The sequence below is a fragment of the Topomyia yanbarensis genome, chromosome 3 (genome assembly GCF_030247195.1).
Source record: "Topomyia yanbarensis strain Yona2022 chromosome 3, ASM3024719v1, whole genome shotgun sequence".
Classification (NCBI taxonomy): domain Eukaryota; kingdom Metazoa; phylum Arthropoda; class Insecta; order Diptera; family Culicidae; genus Topomyia; species Topomyia yanbarensis.
Window position 1 is genome coordinate 349,006,091 of NC_080672.1, and position 19,644 is coordinate 349,025,734.

General features: G+C 38.3%; 1 protein-coding gene across 3 annotated transcripts in view; it reads left to right on the forward strand.

Moving 5' to 3' along the window:
• LOC131692791 (calcium-binding protein E63-1) overlaps positions 1-19,644 on the forward strand; it is a 255,018-nt gene that overhangs the window by 43,509 nt on the left and 191,865 nt on the right. For 2 of the 3 annotated variants that reach the window (XM_058980061.1, XM_058980062.1), the window contains exons 2-3: positions 7,854-7,886; positions 7,952-7,997. In XM_058980061.1, the coding sequence (XP_058836044.1) occupies positions 7,854-7,886; positions 7,952-7,997 (79 nt within the window). Of the gene's footprint in view, positions 1-7,582; positions 7,684-7,853; positions 7,887-7,951; positions 7,998-19,644 lie in introns of those variants that run through there. The other variant, XM_058980063.1, reaches the window with a different exon arrangement.

A 19,644-nucleotide genomic window follows, 5' to 3' on the forward strand; every position in this document is an offset into this window, starting at 1 on the left:
GCTGAGATTCGGAAATATTTCACCGAAAATCAGTAAACAAATCTCACTTTGCTGAGATATCAGTTTCTAAATTTGCTGAGGATTCGAGTGTGTATCTTCGTCGCGAGCGGTTGACTCTCGTAGAGCTCCCTTCGAGTCGGTTAATTTTTATCATTTTCGGCACAGTTTACTGCCTCCCGGTTATCAAAAGTGTGAATAACAGTGCAATTCAATGATTATATAAAGTGAAGTGGCTTATAAAAGCATTTTCGACATATTTTCGACAGACGCGAGTGGTGACAGTTTGTGAAAATCAAATTCCGGCAAATGAAAAAATATCTGTTCCTCGCATTACGGGCCGTCGATTCCCGATGCAAGGACAATAAAAGTGCACAGAAAACATCTAGAAACACAGTGTACATTGTAAAAATAGTGCAAAATGGTTTTTCAGAGAAAAAAATTCGATCCGAAAAGTGAAAAAATATGGCAATAAGAAAAAATGACATTCAAACAATTGGCGTTTCACCAGCGACTAGCAACTACCAGGTGTCGCCCCAAAATTCTTCGTCCGAAAAATAGGTGGCAAACCAGCCGGTCGGTGCTCAGCTAATTTCGTCCGCGTCCCTTGTCACCTATTTTTTTTATTGGGTGTTTCATCGGCGGTGCTATCTTTGAAAATGAGCCGTCTTGGATATTCAGCTGTTTTTTTTTGCTTTCTTGTTTTATTGCAGATGAGTGGAGGTTTTGATTCTTTTATGTTCAGGATTGCAGATGTTTTGTCGCGTGTAAATTTTGGGTGTTCGTTGGTGTGGTGGCGCTGTGGGGGAGCACGTCTCTGCCGGTCGGCCGACTTTTCTTTGGACTGAGCGGGCGGTTTCTATGTTTGTTTACTAAACAGACATAGAAATTGTTTGCTCGGTCCAAGGAGGGGTTGGCCGACCGGCAGAGGCGTGTTCCCTTGCAGCGCCGTCGCGTCAACGAGCGCCCAGGGTTTACGTGCGACAGGGTGTCTGCAGTCCTGAGTATGGAAGAGTCGAGACCTCTACTCATTTGCAATGGGATAGGAAAGTAAAAGGGAAACAGTTGAATATCCAAGACGGCTCATTTTCAAAGAAAAACAATGTTTAGGCTTTGCTTTACTAACGGGGGAACTGATCCACATTGCATTCAATGTGCTTAGGGAAAACACATGGCCTTATTTGAGTGGAATGATGACTTCAATCATGTATAAGGTTTGAGAATTTACAATTCGCGAGAGGGATCGGGGACCGGTTGGCAATTACCTTCAGTTATGTCAGCACGAAGAATAAGCGTTTTGCTGTCATTTTCGTTGGTTAGCTTTTAATTCTATCTCATGCCTCCACGCGAGTCTGTCTATTGATGACATTTGGTCCTTAGACCGGCGACGACTGGGAGCTATCAGCCTTCTACCGATAGTAGCCGAATGAGAGTGTGCGAACAGATCTAGCCGAGAAAATGATACCGTAAAAGTTGTTCGGAAAGCAGCTCCAATAAGACTTTAATTTGACTAGTATCGATGATCGCGGGTCAATACGTACTGAAAATTCGCCGCGTCTGTTTTAATGAATCTAATTTCAAGTTTCGTTATTGGTAACAAGCCTGTGCATCAGGTTAACGATCCTCTGTATTTTTCTTCAATATTCGATATAATCGTACGTATACGTGTATTTCACAAACAATCCGATGTTAGAAATAGGAAATACTTTCGTTGATTTATAACATCTAAGAGTTATGATAGCTAACTCTTTGTATAACGTGTTATCACTCGGTAGTGTTCAACCCAATAAATATATCGTCGAGAAGGAATAGTGAAATTTGTCAGAATACTGTCGGAATAAATAGTGATACGGCCCATTATGCAGATAAGATTGGCTTTTCTAGGCAATATTCCCACGATCGGCTGTGTGGATGTGAAATTGCTTTTGTTTAGAAAACATAGGATACTCTCGGTAGCCGGCTACCCAGATTTTAAAAGAACCAAAAACTAAACAAGATCTTATTTTTCGAGCGAACTTCTTGAAAACCAACTGAACTACTACCTAATAAACTATGCTTTACAGGTCGCATCGCTTGCTTGGAGCGAATCCTAGACCCTATTCCCTTCCAAACCACCAACTCCGCGATACCTATGGAAGAGTCTGATGAACATTCTGTATAAGATTCCTCATTTTATTCAAGCGATCGCCGGGTAAAATCAGCACTGACACGATAGAAACCACGAAAAATTCGTCGCGTGATTGAATATTATTAAAAAATATAAGCAGTGCTCCTTATAGCCGCTATCCGGAGTTCAAGTTGCTTATTTTGCTAATCGTATTAATACAACAAATGATAAATTTCCCGAATTCTCGGCAGCCGGCTGCCCAGAGCAATTATTACATGATAATGCTATTGGCACACTTACTAACAACTCTCCCCTTCCCGTGATACATGTGGAGATGCAGAGGATTCCTCGGTCTCTAGTAGCAACATGTATCGGACTAACATTCCTTCCTTTCCCAGAAGATCTGCATTCGGACGTGGCCGGCGTCGGTATTGATCAGCATGCAGGGATCAGAATAGATTGTACAATGTGGCTCATCATGTATTCCCAAGCATGTTGTTCCAATGAACATTTTGCAACCTAATTTGGTTCTGGTCAATAACGGAGTAGCAACTACGGGCGATCTCTTATGCTTATGCTTATGCTTATATCAGTTTCTAAATTTGCTGACTACCCAGCTATTGGGAAATTGCCGAGCTGAATTGAGTGTGCACATCGTTAAAGATATAGAGATTTTATCTAAACCGGAAGTTGATTAAAGTCGCCATCTTGGATTTCAAAGTGGCTTCAAACATCGATTTCTGCCATGTCTCATTAACCCCATGCCGAAAATACCCACATCACTGGGGTAATAGTACATTTATCAAAACTGCAAGTCGCGATCTTCCGTCATATACTCGTTAACGACATTCACAAATACCCAACTTTGATTAGTACATTATACTGCACTGTACGAACATTTTTTACGAGCTTGGTTCGTAACAAAGAGTTCTTTATTTCGCCTTTATAAGCATATTTGTTCTATTTTCTATGGGATTTCCTCCCTCTATACATGGGACAATTATGCGTATAGCGAAAGTTAAGTTCATGAAAAAAGTGACGTAAATGGAATATCATGTAAAAATGTGTTCGTAAATGAAAGTATCAGTGTATGTTGTAACCTTCGAAGAAGTTCACAACCCAAACTTTGAGAACTCGGTGGTGTTTTGAGCATAAAAACATTGAAAGTAAATCTACATTTTACATAAATACTTAATTTTGCATTATATAAAAGTAAATTCCAATAACTTTAATCATCAGTGTAGAGAGCAGTAGGGCATTTTCGTGTTCGAACCAGAGTAGGGTGGATAGGTGGCTCTACTGCTTGTTCCCACTACTGAGCAGCGAAGATTTCAAACTCACTTAGTGCTAATAAAAGTACTAAAACCTATGGGTCACGCGTCAAAGCATCGTGGGTATTGTGATTGGTCATAAGATCATGTTCAGTTGCATGTGACAGACCAGGCCGGGTTTACAACAAGTATAAAAATTCCGTCAACCGCAGCTCTTTTTACACTTTGGACTACAGTGAACAGTAGACGTTGTAATATAGAAACAAGAAGTGTGTATAATCCAGACCGAAAACTGACTCGTTTCAATTTGTTGAACGTTATCAGAAATGAATGCCTGACATGGTAGAACTCGATAAATACAACTTCAGCTAGCCTAACCTCTATTACCACACTCAGTAAGTGTTACACGAATGATCGGTCATATGCAAAAAGGTCGGAAATCAAAAGCTTCCATATTTGGCTGGAGTACCACTTGTTGCTTCTGCGACTCACTCATCTGGTCAAATCACCAAAGTAAGAACTGAGTATTATGACCGGTATCTATGGTGGTTCTTCTTCAATATTTTCTTATTAATTTGCTCAAACCAAACGAGGTACAAATTTGCTGTACCGATGTTGTTGGCTATTTTCGGCAAATTTAAGACTAAGAGAAACGAAAGGAATGAAATTGAAAGACGGATAGGTATTCTAGAGCGAATCAGTTATAAACTTAGAACGGAACACTAGGCAGGCTCATACGGACATGATCGAAAGGAAATGTGAGGAGGCCATTGCCTTCTGCTAAGTAGGAGTTGGGCGTTGCACACAAGTCTACCGCTTTGTCTTTGATAAGTTCACGTAATTTTTGTGCTTTTTGTATTCCTTACATCCCTAAGAGTTGATTAAAAGAAAGAATTCGTATTTATACGCTAACTAGAAATCCAATAAAACTTCGGAGAAGTAGGTGAAACGTATATGTCCCACTGCGTCGCAAAGGGTTAATAGATTTTATGATTATTTCAAATTTTGTGAATCTAGTAATGAATTAAACAAATAGACTTAAGCGACTCACTTAGACTTAAAGATGTGATTTGTATTGAGATTAAGTAGAAACTAAGATGTATTGATGTGTAATTTAAGGCTAATGTATTTTGCCACAATAATTTTGTAAAGCACTGTCTGTACTATTGCAAAAGATGGCTGGGTTTTACGCGCATTTGAGAATAGTTCCTTAAATGGGCCTTTCCCGCCCGAAAAATTTCATGGTGACCATCTCAGGTCAGATGAAAAATAAAGCGAAGAAATAAATAAATAAATAAATAAATAAATGAACAAATCAATAAAAAGAATAAAATGATAATAAATAAAAAATAAATTTATTAATTAGTAATTAAATAAATAAATAAAAAAATGAATTGAAAAAATAAATAAATAATAGCAGTTTCATAAAAGACACTCTGCCAACCTGCCCTTTCGGCCAACCAGACCCGGTCTCCACTAATATTTGAAGCAAATTTGCATGTTATGTTTCATTATTATACGGCAATTGGGTCATTAAGCCATATGTTGTTTTTGATAGTTTCCAATGCAGCTGACGTCAAAGATACGTAATCGAGCTTTTTTCACTTTTTGTACACAAAATAACAATAACAAATTATTTCATAAAATTAAGCTATCACGAGCACACCTTCCATTGAACTACTTTGATCCCTTTCCTTTTGCTGGAATAACTGTCAAAAATGCTAACCCATGTCGTTAAATACTGTTATGGAAGACCGATAGTGTCAAATGAAGCCGTGTTTACATTTTTATAGAAAAACAATTGAAAATCATTCCGAGTATTTAAACGTTGAACATGTATATTGTTATAGTTAAAAAGATGAGTTCTATCAGTTAATGAAATAAAAGAAGAATTTTATTCTTCATTTAATGACCCAATTGAATTAGGTTTGATTTTTTGTGTTTCGAGTTCATCTCGTCAGTAACTAGCACCATCTGGGTGTCTAGTGAGACGATGTATCTAAGCTAGTACCCTAATCAGCACTAGTCGTCGCTGTTGTGCTATCTTATGACAAGCGTCATTTTGCACATTTCGAGAAAAACGATTTTTAGAGAGATTGAATATCTTGAAACTTATAAATGGTATAAATAATTCAAAGAAGACAATTGATGCTTCTATCTTTTCTGCATTAATCTCTCAAACATTACGAGAATCGGTTAACTACATTACGAGTTTTCTTTTAAAATGTAAACAAAATTCGGTCTCACACGTGTCATAGGTGTGTATTGATGACAAAATTTGTATGACGTGTCATAATCGTGCATGGAAAATTTTCCATAGAAAAAAATCATCAATTATTAACTTTTATTCATATCTTTGGCTTCATTTGGTCTATAAACAATCGGTGAGATGCATTTTGAAGGAACTGAGTCAGGGAATCTAGAAAAAATTGTTATTTTTGGTTACAGTGTTGCCAAATATGCTATATTTCCAATTTAAAACTTAAATTGCATTTTTCTCACAATTCATGCATTTTTGTTTCGAAAATGATTATGCCATTGTGTTTCTCAGATAGTTGTACATATAAAAACATCTCATACATAAAGATAATTTGAGCCAACCCCCAGACACAGTCATTTGAAGCAAAAAATTAGAAATTTCTCAGCACGTTTCTCGCTATATCTCAGTAACCAAGCAGAATGTCAAAATTCTGTAAACGCCACTTTGTAGAGATTTTTTAGACAAGTAATGTGGCATATCTAACTCAGTTTACCCCAAAATGGTGTTTGTCAAAAGATAGCACAACAGCGACGTAGTTAGACAAAAAAACTCAAACAGTTCACACGACATAGGTATTTGACAGCCCCCTGCTAGGCAGCCATGTTGTCCTAGCCAACATCTGCCTTTGTTAAAATCAAAACAACCCAATGCTATTGCACGGGCGACGTGGGCCTAGATGCAGCTAGGCCCATTATATGTTGACTACTGTCAAAGTTCGTATATCTCCATAGCGGATGACAGGAGTGACACCCTCCTGGTATTTGAACGTCAAAAGCAAACTGACTTGTTCCGAGTGATGTCCTGGGAAGCAAATTCAGAAGCTCTGCTTTGCTGACGAGAAAGCAAAAACGAACTATTGTCTTATGGCTAGGGTGTTAAACGCCTGGCTTTGTGCCATAACTCAAACATTGCATTAAATACATTTGCGCATTAAGGGCACAAAACCTTAAATTAAGTTTGAACGAATGTCAGGCGCTTGGTGCCCTAGCCAAAAGACAAGACTAATACAGTGAAGACCCGATTTTATCAGCCACCGACAGCTTCATATGAAAATTGATAGTTGGTAGTTTGATGGACTCTAGCAGACGAACCAAGTTGAATTCGAGTAAATCCTTTCTTTGGCATATTTTTCTTATCTTAGAGATCCGAAATATGCAAAAACAAAAATATTTTTTTTTTAATTTTGGGCTGTCAGACCCCTTTAAGGGGAACTTAAAGTAAATAATCAGAAAAGGTTTCAAGGCTATATCTAAGGAACAAAGAAAAATATTTTAAGAGCTGCGGTATATTAAAAAGACAGAAAAATATATTTCCCGATTTTATCAATGTCCCTGTTTTATCATCTTAAAATTCGCCAAGGGGCTGATAAAAACGGGTCTTTACTGTATTCGAAACGGAGAATTGTAACAAGTCGGGCCTCTTAAACTCCTTGCCTTTTTAAGGGTAAATGCAAGATGAAAAAAATGCCTTGAAATTGACAAATTTTCGATCGTAACACCCTATAGTTGAGATGAGAAAACAATATGTGGTTGTGATGTATGTGAAAAACTGATAGCATTTTTCCAAATTAAAGATCCCTCTCTCTATTGAATGGTTTAGACCTAAACATGTCTAATTTGGTTCATATTGTTGAAGATTAGGCTCAATTACCTTTCAGATATTATTTTATGTTTTCCTTAGGTTGAACGAATAAAATATTTAAACTGACAGAAAATTCAACAGCGCTTAATAACACCGCAAGCTAAATAAGTATGGTGAAGTCTGTTCGCTACTGTAAAGCACTTTTCTCATCCCACATTTGCAAATCATACCACCATCAGCACTCGAGCTGACCAATATTACATTGCGCTTTTTCTTCCACCTACACGCTACCGCAGAGAGTTGAAGTGAAAAAACGCTATCATCCAGCGAAATGCACATTACCACAGTATTGCGCTGCATGAACGCATTCACACCGCCTGCTGCACGCTGCTGGCTGGCTTCGGTTGCCAGAGAGCAGCGCGGTAGTTTGGCTAATTCACCCGGTTGGATCCGAATCAGACTTTGAGGTACTTTCAAGCGGCAACCATGAACCATTTCAAAGCACAACTTCTCTTCATTAGTGCATCCATTTTATGCGCCTTGATGCCGCTATGCTATGCTGATGATCCTACGCGCTGCTGCCTGCTGGTTTTAATGCGTTTATTAAAGTTTTATTTTCGTTCCGTTTTCGTTGCAGATGTTGGGAGCGTCGTTGATAGGACGACGAAAGGTAATTATCTCATTATCTTGGCGACCTGTTCCACACGTTGATACGATTATTTTACTTCACAACAGGGCACCACATCCAAGGGGAAAGCCTTAACCGAGGAAGAGATTAAAGGTAAGTGGATTCATCGCAACGAGATTGTAGGATAACCAGCGCCCATGAACATGTGTATCTAAATAATAAATCAAACAAATTAGTTCTTCACAATCACCCGATCATTGAACGTTTTGTCAGAATCATCCGGAATGGTATTATAAAAACCAGTTTTGGATTTGACATTTTATGATATGGGTATCAGTCGTCTTTTCTGTTACAATAAGGATAAACAAGAGCAGTAGATCCTGGAATTTTTTCTCAGGCAATTAGAAATTATGAGCTGATCCGAATAATATCAGACTATAAATAGTTTGAAAATACTCGTATTTGAAAGCAGTGCAAACCAGATCTATCATTTCCATCAATAAATGATTGTTAATAATGTTAAAATTAAATTTTCCTCAAAATGGACAATTCATCTAACTATACAGTGATACATCACTGTAACACCGACAAAAAATCCCCATATCGAGCTTCAGCTTGTTGAGATCTAACAGCATGTTGTATATCCATATTGCAACAACTGGAGCACACCACACCGAAGAAGAGTTTATGTGGCTCATCGAAATGGCTAGCACTCTACCAGCATCCGATTTACCGCCCATCTCAAACAAATGCCACATTTTATCACCATCATATAGTGACGTCCTGTCTTTCCAGCTGGCGTCAAGTTTGCCACCACATTACGCTAGCTCGTTAATATTCATCTATCCACTGTCGTCGAGCGTTGGATACGGAAGAATGCGAATGGGTCATCATTGCTCTAGCTAGACCATCAGAGCTTTTCTATCCAAATTGAGAAGTTATTGCGGCAGGTTCTTCATCACTCGGCGTTATCCAACATAATGTTTATTAATCAATGTGAAAATGAGAAGGCTTTGCCACTAGCCACCTTTTGAGTGTTCTGCCTAACAACCGATGGAGTCAAGATGAATGAAGTTATGTCCTTTAGCGGATTTAGACTTTCTGATTTAATTTAGTGCTACTACTTGTCTCGTACGAAGCACAAACAAAACCCGTTTAAATTTGTATCAAATTGTTTGGGTTAGCAGACATTGATTAATGATGACCATAATACAGTCCATATTTTGACACATTTTCCATACTCCAATACTGATGCTTGTGTATTCTTGTGTATAGGTGCCAAGTGTAATAACAATATACCAATAGACATTTTCAAATTTATATTAAACATAAATGAATGTGATGAACCAAAAAATATTTAAAGGCATTGTACCACAAAATATTTTTTGGTCACTCGAATTGACACAAACAATATGCAAATTCAGTTTTCGAAATTGTTAATTTGTGTGCCACCGCATATTTCAATTCTACTGTAATTGAACGCAGCTCAAAATTTTTTTCCATAGTATCCTTTAGGTTGTTGGTTCATGCGACAGATGCGTCGCACCAACTGGTCCTATCACAAACAAATTACTTTTGCTCCAATTGCCTCCTAGCAAATCATGAAATTCATTGCACCGCAGATTCCTATACAAAAAATAATGCAAGCTTCGGAAAATAACACTGACTTTGCGCGCTTGGTCTGGCCGTTAATCAAACAGATAAATGACAAACATTTACTTGACATCAATTACCCCTTTCGTGCTGGCATGACAAATCATTCTCGCCTGGTTCCCATCACTATACGAGATGTGCAAAACACTTTGTCCGATTGAACTCGGACGGTTCTCGTAGAGTCAATCTGCCACTGAAAAGCATGCCAAAATTGATTTCGGGTTGGCATTTCACTATAGTCATTTTTCCACCATGAGGTACGGGGATGACTGAGACGTGTTGTCATTTGCTGAAATGTCTGATTTAAGAAAAAAATGACACAGAATTAACTTTTTTGTCATCTTTTGTGATGGTGTATTGCAAATGTACGGTATGTACTCGGGTACCGAAGAACAGATGTGCAATTTTAAACTTATAGTTAAAAGTCGTTTTTTTCCATAGGCAAACAGATGTAACATTTCTTTGCATCGCTCACTTAAAAACAGAAATTTGCTAGTGAGCAATAGGTATCCTCCTTGTCACCATCGCTTGATGGTAACAAATTTGGTGGGTGCCGTCATACCGATCGTACCTCTGTCGGAACTAATTCAGATCAAAGTTAGGGTATGTTCACAGGTGAGCACATGAAGTTGAGAATGATTCCCGTTGTACTGAGGGCAAGTTGGAAACGATGGAAAACTGTAAGTTCTATTTTTCTTATAACAAAAGAACGACGCATCTTGACGAAGTGTGTGGCCTAGTCTGATTCGTGTTTTTTGGGAATGACTAGCTCGTGTTCACCAAACTAGTTTTAATTAAAAGGTTTACAGTGGCGTAGTAAGAAATTCTTTCGGGGGGGGGGGGGGGGGGGGGGTTGTATCTGAATATTTTTTGTACATATATGAAAAAATTCAAAAACATTCTGAGCAAGAAAAAATGTACAAAAACCAACAACACGACCCGCTAATACAACTAATCTTGCACGGAACCTGATTCCTCCCCGGCACACAGTGGCCGGAGACCGGACAAAACCTATGTTTCAAATATTGATGTTTTTTATTTTTTTCTGGGTTTCCTATGTATCGAATGACATCTTCTCCAAATTTTGTGAGAACTGAATGAGAATTAGACTTTTATTAGCAATTTAAACATCGCTGTGTCAGACAATTCTAATGCAATTCATTTTCTAAATCACAGTATCTATGTTCACTTCAAAAACCTGTTATTCTTTCAACTTTCATCCAATTTGAGCACAACTACACACCTAGAAAAAATAGTGTAAATTTACGTCTCCTAACCATGACATATACGAGCATCAAAAATGACTTAGTTTTAGGTTTGATTTTAATTTTACATGACGTTTAATTTCGTAAATCATGTAATTTTACTCCACATACAGCTTTTGTTCTGAATGGTAGGAAGTGTAATTTTATGTCATTGCGCATGTAAAGTATATGTTTCATGTAAAATTAAATGGAACACGGTAATGTTCTGTCCTTTCGTAAATTACGGTTTGTTGAATTGTGTCATGTTTGCAATCACGTCAACGATAAAATTCAGATTTTTTTGATGTGTAGTTTCATGCCCAACTTTTTTCTAGTGCATGTAGGAATTCAAAACTATTTTTCCTCAAACCCGGTGGGGTCAAGAAACACGAAAAGCCATTTTTTCATAAAGATAGGTGCTTCCCTCGCAGTGCTAGAAGCTGCACAATTTTTACCTTCCAATGCTAAACATAATTCTCCTAGAATATTTACAATAGTCCACTTGCGCGGAAAGCGAAAAATTATTTTTCGTCGTCCACGTGAACTGTCCCTGGCAGCACTGCTCCATTGGAATCCAAGCACACTAATTGCAATAACTTCAGTTCTAGAGCTGATCCTTGTAACTGTTAGTACTCAAATGAAAGACAATAGTCACATTTATTAGCCTTACTTGTTTTTGTGAACAATTCTTGCCTCAATTAAAAGTTATAGCTGTTTAAAAACGTTGTTGTCCACCAACAACATGGGCATGAATGGGTTAATGGGAATTTAAAGAATTTTGTTGATCATTTCAATATGTTTGCCAAATTTGATTCTAACAATGTAATATTATTACAAATATATTTTAAGTGGGTTAATAGCATATTCTTTTTTCACAAATGTATTCTGTACAATAAGGTGAAACAGTTTGTAACGGTCACTTATTATACATTCTATGGGAAATCATCTCTACTTTTCGAATTTCAAGGTCTCGTTTTGCCGGAGGGGTTTAAAATCGACATTTTATAATGTTTGCTGACATGGAGGAGCATGGTGATTAGTGCAAAATAACAACTTAATAAAACGTAAACAAACACTTTTTGTAGAGATTGGAAGAAGTTTTATCCAATTATTATGTTGCTATATCTAGTTTCAGTCAGACTTGTTATAAACACTTCAACACACAATGAGGGCTGCTATCCCTCCCTCAGGATGAGGTAGAAAAGAATGATGCAACGGGAGCATCTCTACCGTTGTGTGTGAGGACCCGAAAAATGAGAGAGTTCCTCTCTTGCTCAACGAAATGATGTGGAAAAATATTTTATTTCGCATGGGATATTTGCTCCGGGGAGGAGAGTGGGCTACACCTCATGATGATTCAAGAGGAGTTTGTGATATCCTCACACGCCTTGTGAGGAGGTAATGATTAGTTGCTATGAGGTTTTGTTATATGGGTGCAAAGTTTATTTCTGATATATATTTTTGTTTTTGAAATGAATGTATAGTTAAGCGTTTCATGAAGCAATTCAACTGTTTCAATATATACATAGTTTTCAAATATGTATAGGGTCATGAGCCTCTTTTCGCCCTATTACAATTAGCTCTTAACCCATTTGAAACCATTGGTCAGAGTAGCGTTTGCCATATATTTGTACTATCTTTTGACTTAAATGGTAGTGCGATATTTTGGGCACCAGATTAGAGTTTTCGTTGCACTCAAACAGAAGTATTCCACCATTCTCGGGCCATTTATTATTTTACTAGTGGTTCTTAGGAACGAAGCCAACGTGTTGGTGCCAATTTATAGAAATTTCATCGATTGTAGGCTTCGTAAGTGATAAAATAGTACAGTACTCTCCTTAAGGGGCCATAATTTGCCAAGCGATATATTATTAAAATATAATACTCGTTTAGGAAGAAATAGTTAGGTATCAAAAATTGCTACGTTTTTTGACGCATACGCCATAGCATCTAGGGTTCGTCGCGGTTGCGATAATTACCGCAACCGCGCGGTGTTTACCGCACCCGCACCGCAAAAACAGCGGTGCGATGAGACACTTTTTCTAGCGGATGCGGTGCGGGAAATGAGCTTTTACCGCGCGGTATTACCGCAACCGCACTTCAAAAAATAATTGATAAAGTCTGCAGTCTGCATTAAAAAGTGGATTAAAGCTATGACTTTTACCATTTAAGAAGGACGCAACTAGATTGATTTTCTGAACGAATACTTAGCAATGTCATTATTAGGAACATCTCTCTCTCTCTCTCTCTCTCTCTCTCTCTCTCTCTCTCTCAGAACGTTGGAGTTTTATTTATTACCCTACAATAGAGAAACATGATAAACATTTAATTGCTCTAATTTCCATAGACTTGACAATGATTTGAAAAGAAATCTGAATATAATCTGTATTCGACCCATCGCTACTTGATTTTTTACATTTTGGTCATTCAAACATGATAAAACATACTGTTACTAAGAAGTAAAATCTATAAGCTGTGTCCAATATAATTTGGCACCATTATTTTAACGACATATTTTGAAAACTATTTATTTTATACTTCAAAGAAAAAAATTACAAATAAACCTTTTCAAATACATGAAACGCAAAATCCAATCATTGAAAAACAATTGTATTTTACTGTCAAATCCAATTACAAAATGCATCATTTCTCCTGATTCCTCTTAGAAATCGTGGAATTATGAATCGTTTTCGATGACATTGTCTCAACTGTGAATTTTGGTTAATTTGGAGAATTTAGAGATGGACTAATGATAAAAACAATCCAAAGAATGTAATTATCATCATCAAACCAAACGAATTCGAAGGAATTTTTTTCGCGTGCGTCCATGGTTTGTCCAACTGGGAACATTTTCTACCAAATTAACAAATAATATTTTTCAGTTAGGAGTATTTTGTAACATTTTGAAAGTAAAGCTTTCGAAGTTAGTGTAGGGCATTGCGATTTTTTTTGTGTTTCTCAAAGTCTCCCTCAAGGTCTTCCTTCATATTGTGACAAGTCAAAGTTAGTCCAGATGCTAAATTTTGCATAGTTTGGACAGTTTTTGTCTTAATTGAAAATTTATCTCGAAACTTTAACGTAGGGGTTTTTACATAGAATCTGTATACAAAGTTTGAAAGAAATCGGTTAAGTAGTTTTTGAATGGCAGGTAACACCGCAAATCATGTTTTTTCAGAGACGTTCTACAAAAAGCTTCGTCACCGAGTCGTTTGTCGATATTTTTGCATGGAAAAATTACAGCATGTTATTGAAATGATACACTATAATGTACAAAAGTTTTGATCAGTTCACTTCACTCAAAATCGAGAAAAAGTGTTTTTTCACGCCAAAACCCTCACCCCTCTTAATAAAACTTGCAAAGTTGAATATTTTCATAAAAGTTACATTCTGAGGAGTCCGTCAAAGATAATTTTCGTGTAAATAAGAATAACATTTTACTATATATGGCTACTCAAAACAAATGAATAATTTTTCAGCACAATTTTTAAAATACATGATTTTTACCGCATTACCGCGCGGTGCTGTGCGGAAAATGCAATGCGGTTGCGGTAAGCGGTGCGGTTTTATTATTTGTTTGCGGTTGCGGTGCGGACTATCCATTTACCGCCCACATCCGCACCGCGACGAATCCTAATGGCACCCATAGCTAAGCTAAAACGTGACACATCGTCGCTGTTGTGCTATCTTATGACAAGCGCCATTTTGCACATTTCGAGAAAAACGATTTTTAAAGTTTGAGATTGAGTATCTTAAAACTTATAAATGGTATAAATAATTCAAAGAAGACAAATGATGCTTCTATCTATGCTGCATTAATCTCTCAAATATTACGAGAATCGATTAACTACATTGCAAGTTTTCTTTAAAAATGTAAACAAAAGTCGGTTTCACACGTGTCATAGGTGTGTATTAATGACAAAATTTGTATGGCGTGTCATAATCGTGCATGGAAAATTTTCCATAGAAAAAAATCATCAATTATTAACTTTTATTCATATCTTTGGCTTCATTTGGTCTATAAACAATCGGTGAGATGCATTTTGAAGGAAATGAGCCAGGGAATCTAGAAAAAATAGTTATTTTTGGTTACAGTGTTGCCAAATATGCTATATTTCCAATTTAAAACTTAAATTGCTTTTTTCTCACAGTTCGAGCATTTTTGTTTCGAAAATGATTATGCCATTGTGTTTATCAGATAGTTTTACATATAAAAACATCTCATACATAAAGATAATTTGAGCCAACCTCCAGACACAGTCATTTGAAGCAAAAAATTAGAAATTTCTCAGCACGTTTCTCGCTATATCTCAGTAACCAAGCAGAATGTCAAAATTCTGTAAACGCCACTTTGTAGAGATTTTTTAGACAAGTAATGTGGCATATCTAACTCAGTTTACCCCAAAATGGCGTATGTCATAAGATAGCACAACAGCGACGACATATGTTTCTATTGACACAAACCGTTTATTCGTTACGCACTGTCCAGGTGGATTAAGAATTTGTTACCAAAACTTCATCATAACTCATTTCACGGTGCTATAGTGATTTTTTAACTTTTCAAGTGAACTAGCATAGGTTACAGTGCAACACAAAATGTTTTGAAAAATGTTGCATGCCCCCAAATTGATTTATAACAGAATTAAATGTTCTTCCGAATTCTTATTAGAACCATAAAGTGCCTTTGGAAGAATGTTGAACCATTTGCATATTTGTCATGAAAAAAATGCAAAACATGACAATTTTCTTATTATTGTCGCAATTTAGCACAATATTTCTTGCATAACAGAATAATACAGTATACCTTTGGAAAGGTGCAATTGTTCTCTTTAGAACTTTCTAGAAATCGGCTAAGTCTGGACAACGTAACTAATGTTTTGGTGCCAAAGGTCTCAGAAAATGTTTTTTGCTATAAGTGAAGATGATAAGGAGTAATGAGAGCAGCCTTTATTTTTTCAAATTTTTCATTGCACTTTGAAGGCAATACATTCGTTAAGAAAACGGTTAACATGTTATTTAAAATATAATAATGATGTTGTAAAGCACTCCCGTAGGTACCTGGGCAATGATGTGAGAAAAAACTCTGCGAAATTTCTAAACGATTAGTATAGGAGGTTTTAAGTTAGTGTGTACACCGCATTTTTTCGAGTTTCCTCCTGAAAATTCAATACCACTCACCCAATTTTTAATACTTTGCAATGAAAATTTACAAATGTCAATCAATCTGTTTAAAACATTATTTCTCTTCTAGGGGGATTATTTAGTGAAATCAGTATCAAAATAAGAAGCTTCGTCTTCTGCTCCGAATATAGGGAAAAGAGGTAAACCTCTTACAAACCTATAACTAAACTATTTATGGAGAAGCGTTTCGAGTACGAAAACAAAATTTGTGAATCTGATTGAATTGGTATGAAAGCTGTAAAATGTTCGTATTTAAGCGCAACGAAAATTCGAATCGAGTGTTCCAATTATTGCCTTACCTTTTAATCCAATACGTTGAACAAAGATGGGAATAACTGCTCTAACCAACGGCTACAAATTAGTAGGGTGATAATAGAAACAGGCCGAAAATAGGCTCATTACCCTAGCGTTGAAAGATAATCAGAATAGCATAAAATTTTCGACTATATATAATTTTAAATATTGCTGTCGATAAATATCTCATTTTAAAAATGTATTGCCCATTGGAAATTAATCCGCACAAACTTTCTACTTTGACATTTAGTAATAAATAAACACAAACAACTATTTTTTAAAACTTCATTACTTGGAAACTAACCGGCCAAAACAATATATAATAGAGATAAAAACGAAACTATTTGATAAAAACATTTTTTTTAAATTTTATTGAGAAAGAACGCTAGAATAGAATCGAATATTTTGCACCCATTTTACTTGGAAGCGATTTCATGTTGTATTAGATTTCAAAATCAAAATATTTATCTTCTATTATGGTGTTATTGAGTTTGGCGAATAGGATTGATTTTAAATTTTCCGAGCTTAGTGTTGTCTGATCGTTAGTATTTTAGTTAGGCCACTGAATCCTCGCTCAATTGAAACCTGTGCTCAAGGCCGTTTGCCACAGTAGAGTCAAAACTGGGTCCTCCAGCCTCTTACATTCCCACCACATGATGATATCCATATTCCACGAAGCACTGATCTACACCACGAAAATTATACTTATATCCCCATCCTACGCAGCAGACAAAATTCCATTAAAACAAGAGAGGGAAACAATCACTCTCGCGCTCCACACTCTCAGCATTTTGGAAGAGGGATTCCAACCCATCTTCAATCAGTTTTGCGCTCTCGCCTCTCCTGTGTGATGCACATAACATCCTCTAATCATTGAACAAGTCATCACCTCTGATGATGAGTTTTCTTGTTGAGTGGGAGAAGAGTTTTTTTTCTGCTATTGGAGAGGTGTGTGAAGTCCTCCTCAGAATATTGATACCTCACCTCATTTTTGCATCATGAGTGATGCTCCAGCAAGCCTGGTTTCAGTTATATCTAATCAGTAAAATAAATTTCATAAAAATGATATTATGCGTATAAGAAAGGTTCGATAGCACTGTATGTCTTTTATTACTTTTGGCATTAAAAATGAGCTCAGCACCCCAAAATTACCTTAATAGTAATTTTCAGCCAGATTGGGCAACATTTTTGGTTTCGTCCGACTTTTATTCGAAGACCGGCCACTGTGCGGCATTACCTTACGGCATTACTTCGGGAAGAGACACAATCCTATCCAACTAGCTCTTTCAGTAGGGTTACAGCACCCATTGTCGACACACTACTAGTTTAAGACCATCCACACAACGTGGCAATTTTGGTATAGTAGTAGGAAAGCTAGCTGTGGGTCCAGAACTAGTGCTCTTCCCCTACGAGGACAATCTGGGCGGCAAACTTCAGACTGTCTAATTTTCTGAGCCCTTCAGTCCCCTTGTGTCATTTAGTACCACTTCCTCGTTGAGCTTCCGACTGGTTCGCGGACTACTCGGTTTAGTCCCCGAAGAAGAGTTTCCCGGTGAGAGAAGTTCGAAAGCAAGCCAACCAGCCAGGTGCCGAGGTCAGCTCGGCGATTCCAGTAGAGTAGGGCGTCCGGTTTGCTGGAGCCCTGGCGCGACTGGTGGTGTCTCGTCGCGGTCTACGCAGTCAAGTTCCCGGCGGTGAATCTGACTATACGCTGACGGAGAGTTCCCCGGCAAAAGAAGTTCTCCCGATACCGATTCTTATTTGGTTTCAGTACCACAACTTCTTGAGCCCTTTGGCCCCGTGACCGATGCCATTTAGCACCGCAACTCCTTAAAGCCCTTTAGTTCTTTTCTTGGGCCATTTCGAACTACTTGATGAGCCATTCAGCTCCTCGACATGTTCGCCAACTACTCGTTCTAGTTTCCGACGATGGATCTTACCTACTCCAACAGAGAGTTCCCCGGCGAAAGAAGTTTTCTCGTAACCAAGCCAATCAGCTAGATGCCGAGGTCAGTTTGGCGATTGCGGTGAAGCAGGGCGTCCGATTCATTGGTGCCCCGATGACCCGCGACTGGTGGTGTCTCGTCACAGTCTACTCAATCTAGTCCCCAGCGGTGAATCTAGCTTACGTTGACGGAGAGTTCCCTGGTGAAAAAAGTTCACTCAATATCGATTCTTCTTTGGTTTTCGCTGTTTTTCTATCGGAACAACCGATGGGGTGCCGTGGTTTGTCTGGCGATTCCAGATGGAGCGTGACGTCCGGTTCGCTGGCGTTTCGATGATTCAAACTCGGTACTCTGTTGCAATCTACTCGACTAGTATTTGGCGGTGGATCTAGCTCATTCCTGCGGAGAGTTCCCTGGCGGTGATTGCTCTCCCGAAACCGTTGCTCGATGTTCATCACGCCGTTTCCGCTATAAGACGGTCAGGATCTACATCATAACTCTATTTACTGCGTTCCACCTCTTTACGTCGCTTGCCATTCTGTAGGTTACACTATCCGGGTTGAAATCCGGTCCTCCCGCTTTAAGTAGCTCCCTGCACGTCACTTCAAACCTCAGACATTAAAAGACCACATGTTCCGGTGTCTCCTCGACGTTCTCACACTACGGTCACAGTGGTGACGTTGTGTACCTGAACCGATGAAAATACTTCCTTAAGCAGCCGTGGCTTGATAGGAGCTGTTTCAGGTAAAAGGTAATCTCTCCGTGCTTTCTATTGACCCACGTCGACAGGTTTGGATGAGCCAGCAGTCATCATCTTCCTCACGTTTTTGACGTTTCATTGATTGTAGCACTTGATATCCTCCGCCAGGGCGATGCAGATGGGGATCATCTTGGCGATAACGCATACTGCCTCCGGTACGCAACCGCAACTCGTACGACCACCAGCCGGAGCATCCTGTTCAGCTTTTCGCTTGGTTTTCAGCGCCGCACCTCAGGCAGGAGCTCCATATCTCAGTATCGATGACGAAACACAAGTTAATAGACCGACATTTCGTAGGCGTAATCAACGTGGTTGTTAAAGCTCAACCAGTCGTCGATTATCACTCCCAATTGCTTCAGTGCACGCTTCGATGCAATCACCTGCTTTTCGATTGTGATCTGTATCTGCTGAACCGCTTTGCAGTTGCTGACCAACAACACATCCGTCTTGTGGTGAGCTATTTGCAGCGTGACCCCGTTCATCCAGCTCTCGAACGCGTCTATTTTCTCCGTCACCGACACCTCCATTTCTTCAAGTGTCTCACTCATCACCGTTAGTGACAGGTCGTCCACGAAACACACGATTTCCGCTTTTCCGGGCAGCCACAGTCATAAGACCCCACCGTACATCTCGTCGAGTTGGATAGAGCCCCTCGGCTATGTTACCTCCTTCTTCTTCGCCGTACGGTGTCGGTGGCCAGGTAGTTGAGTCGTGCTTCGGGAAGA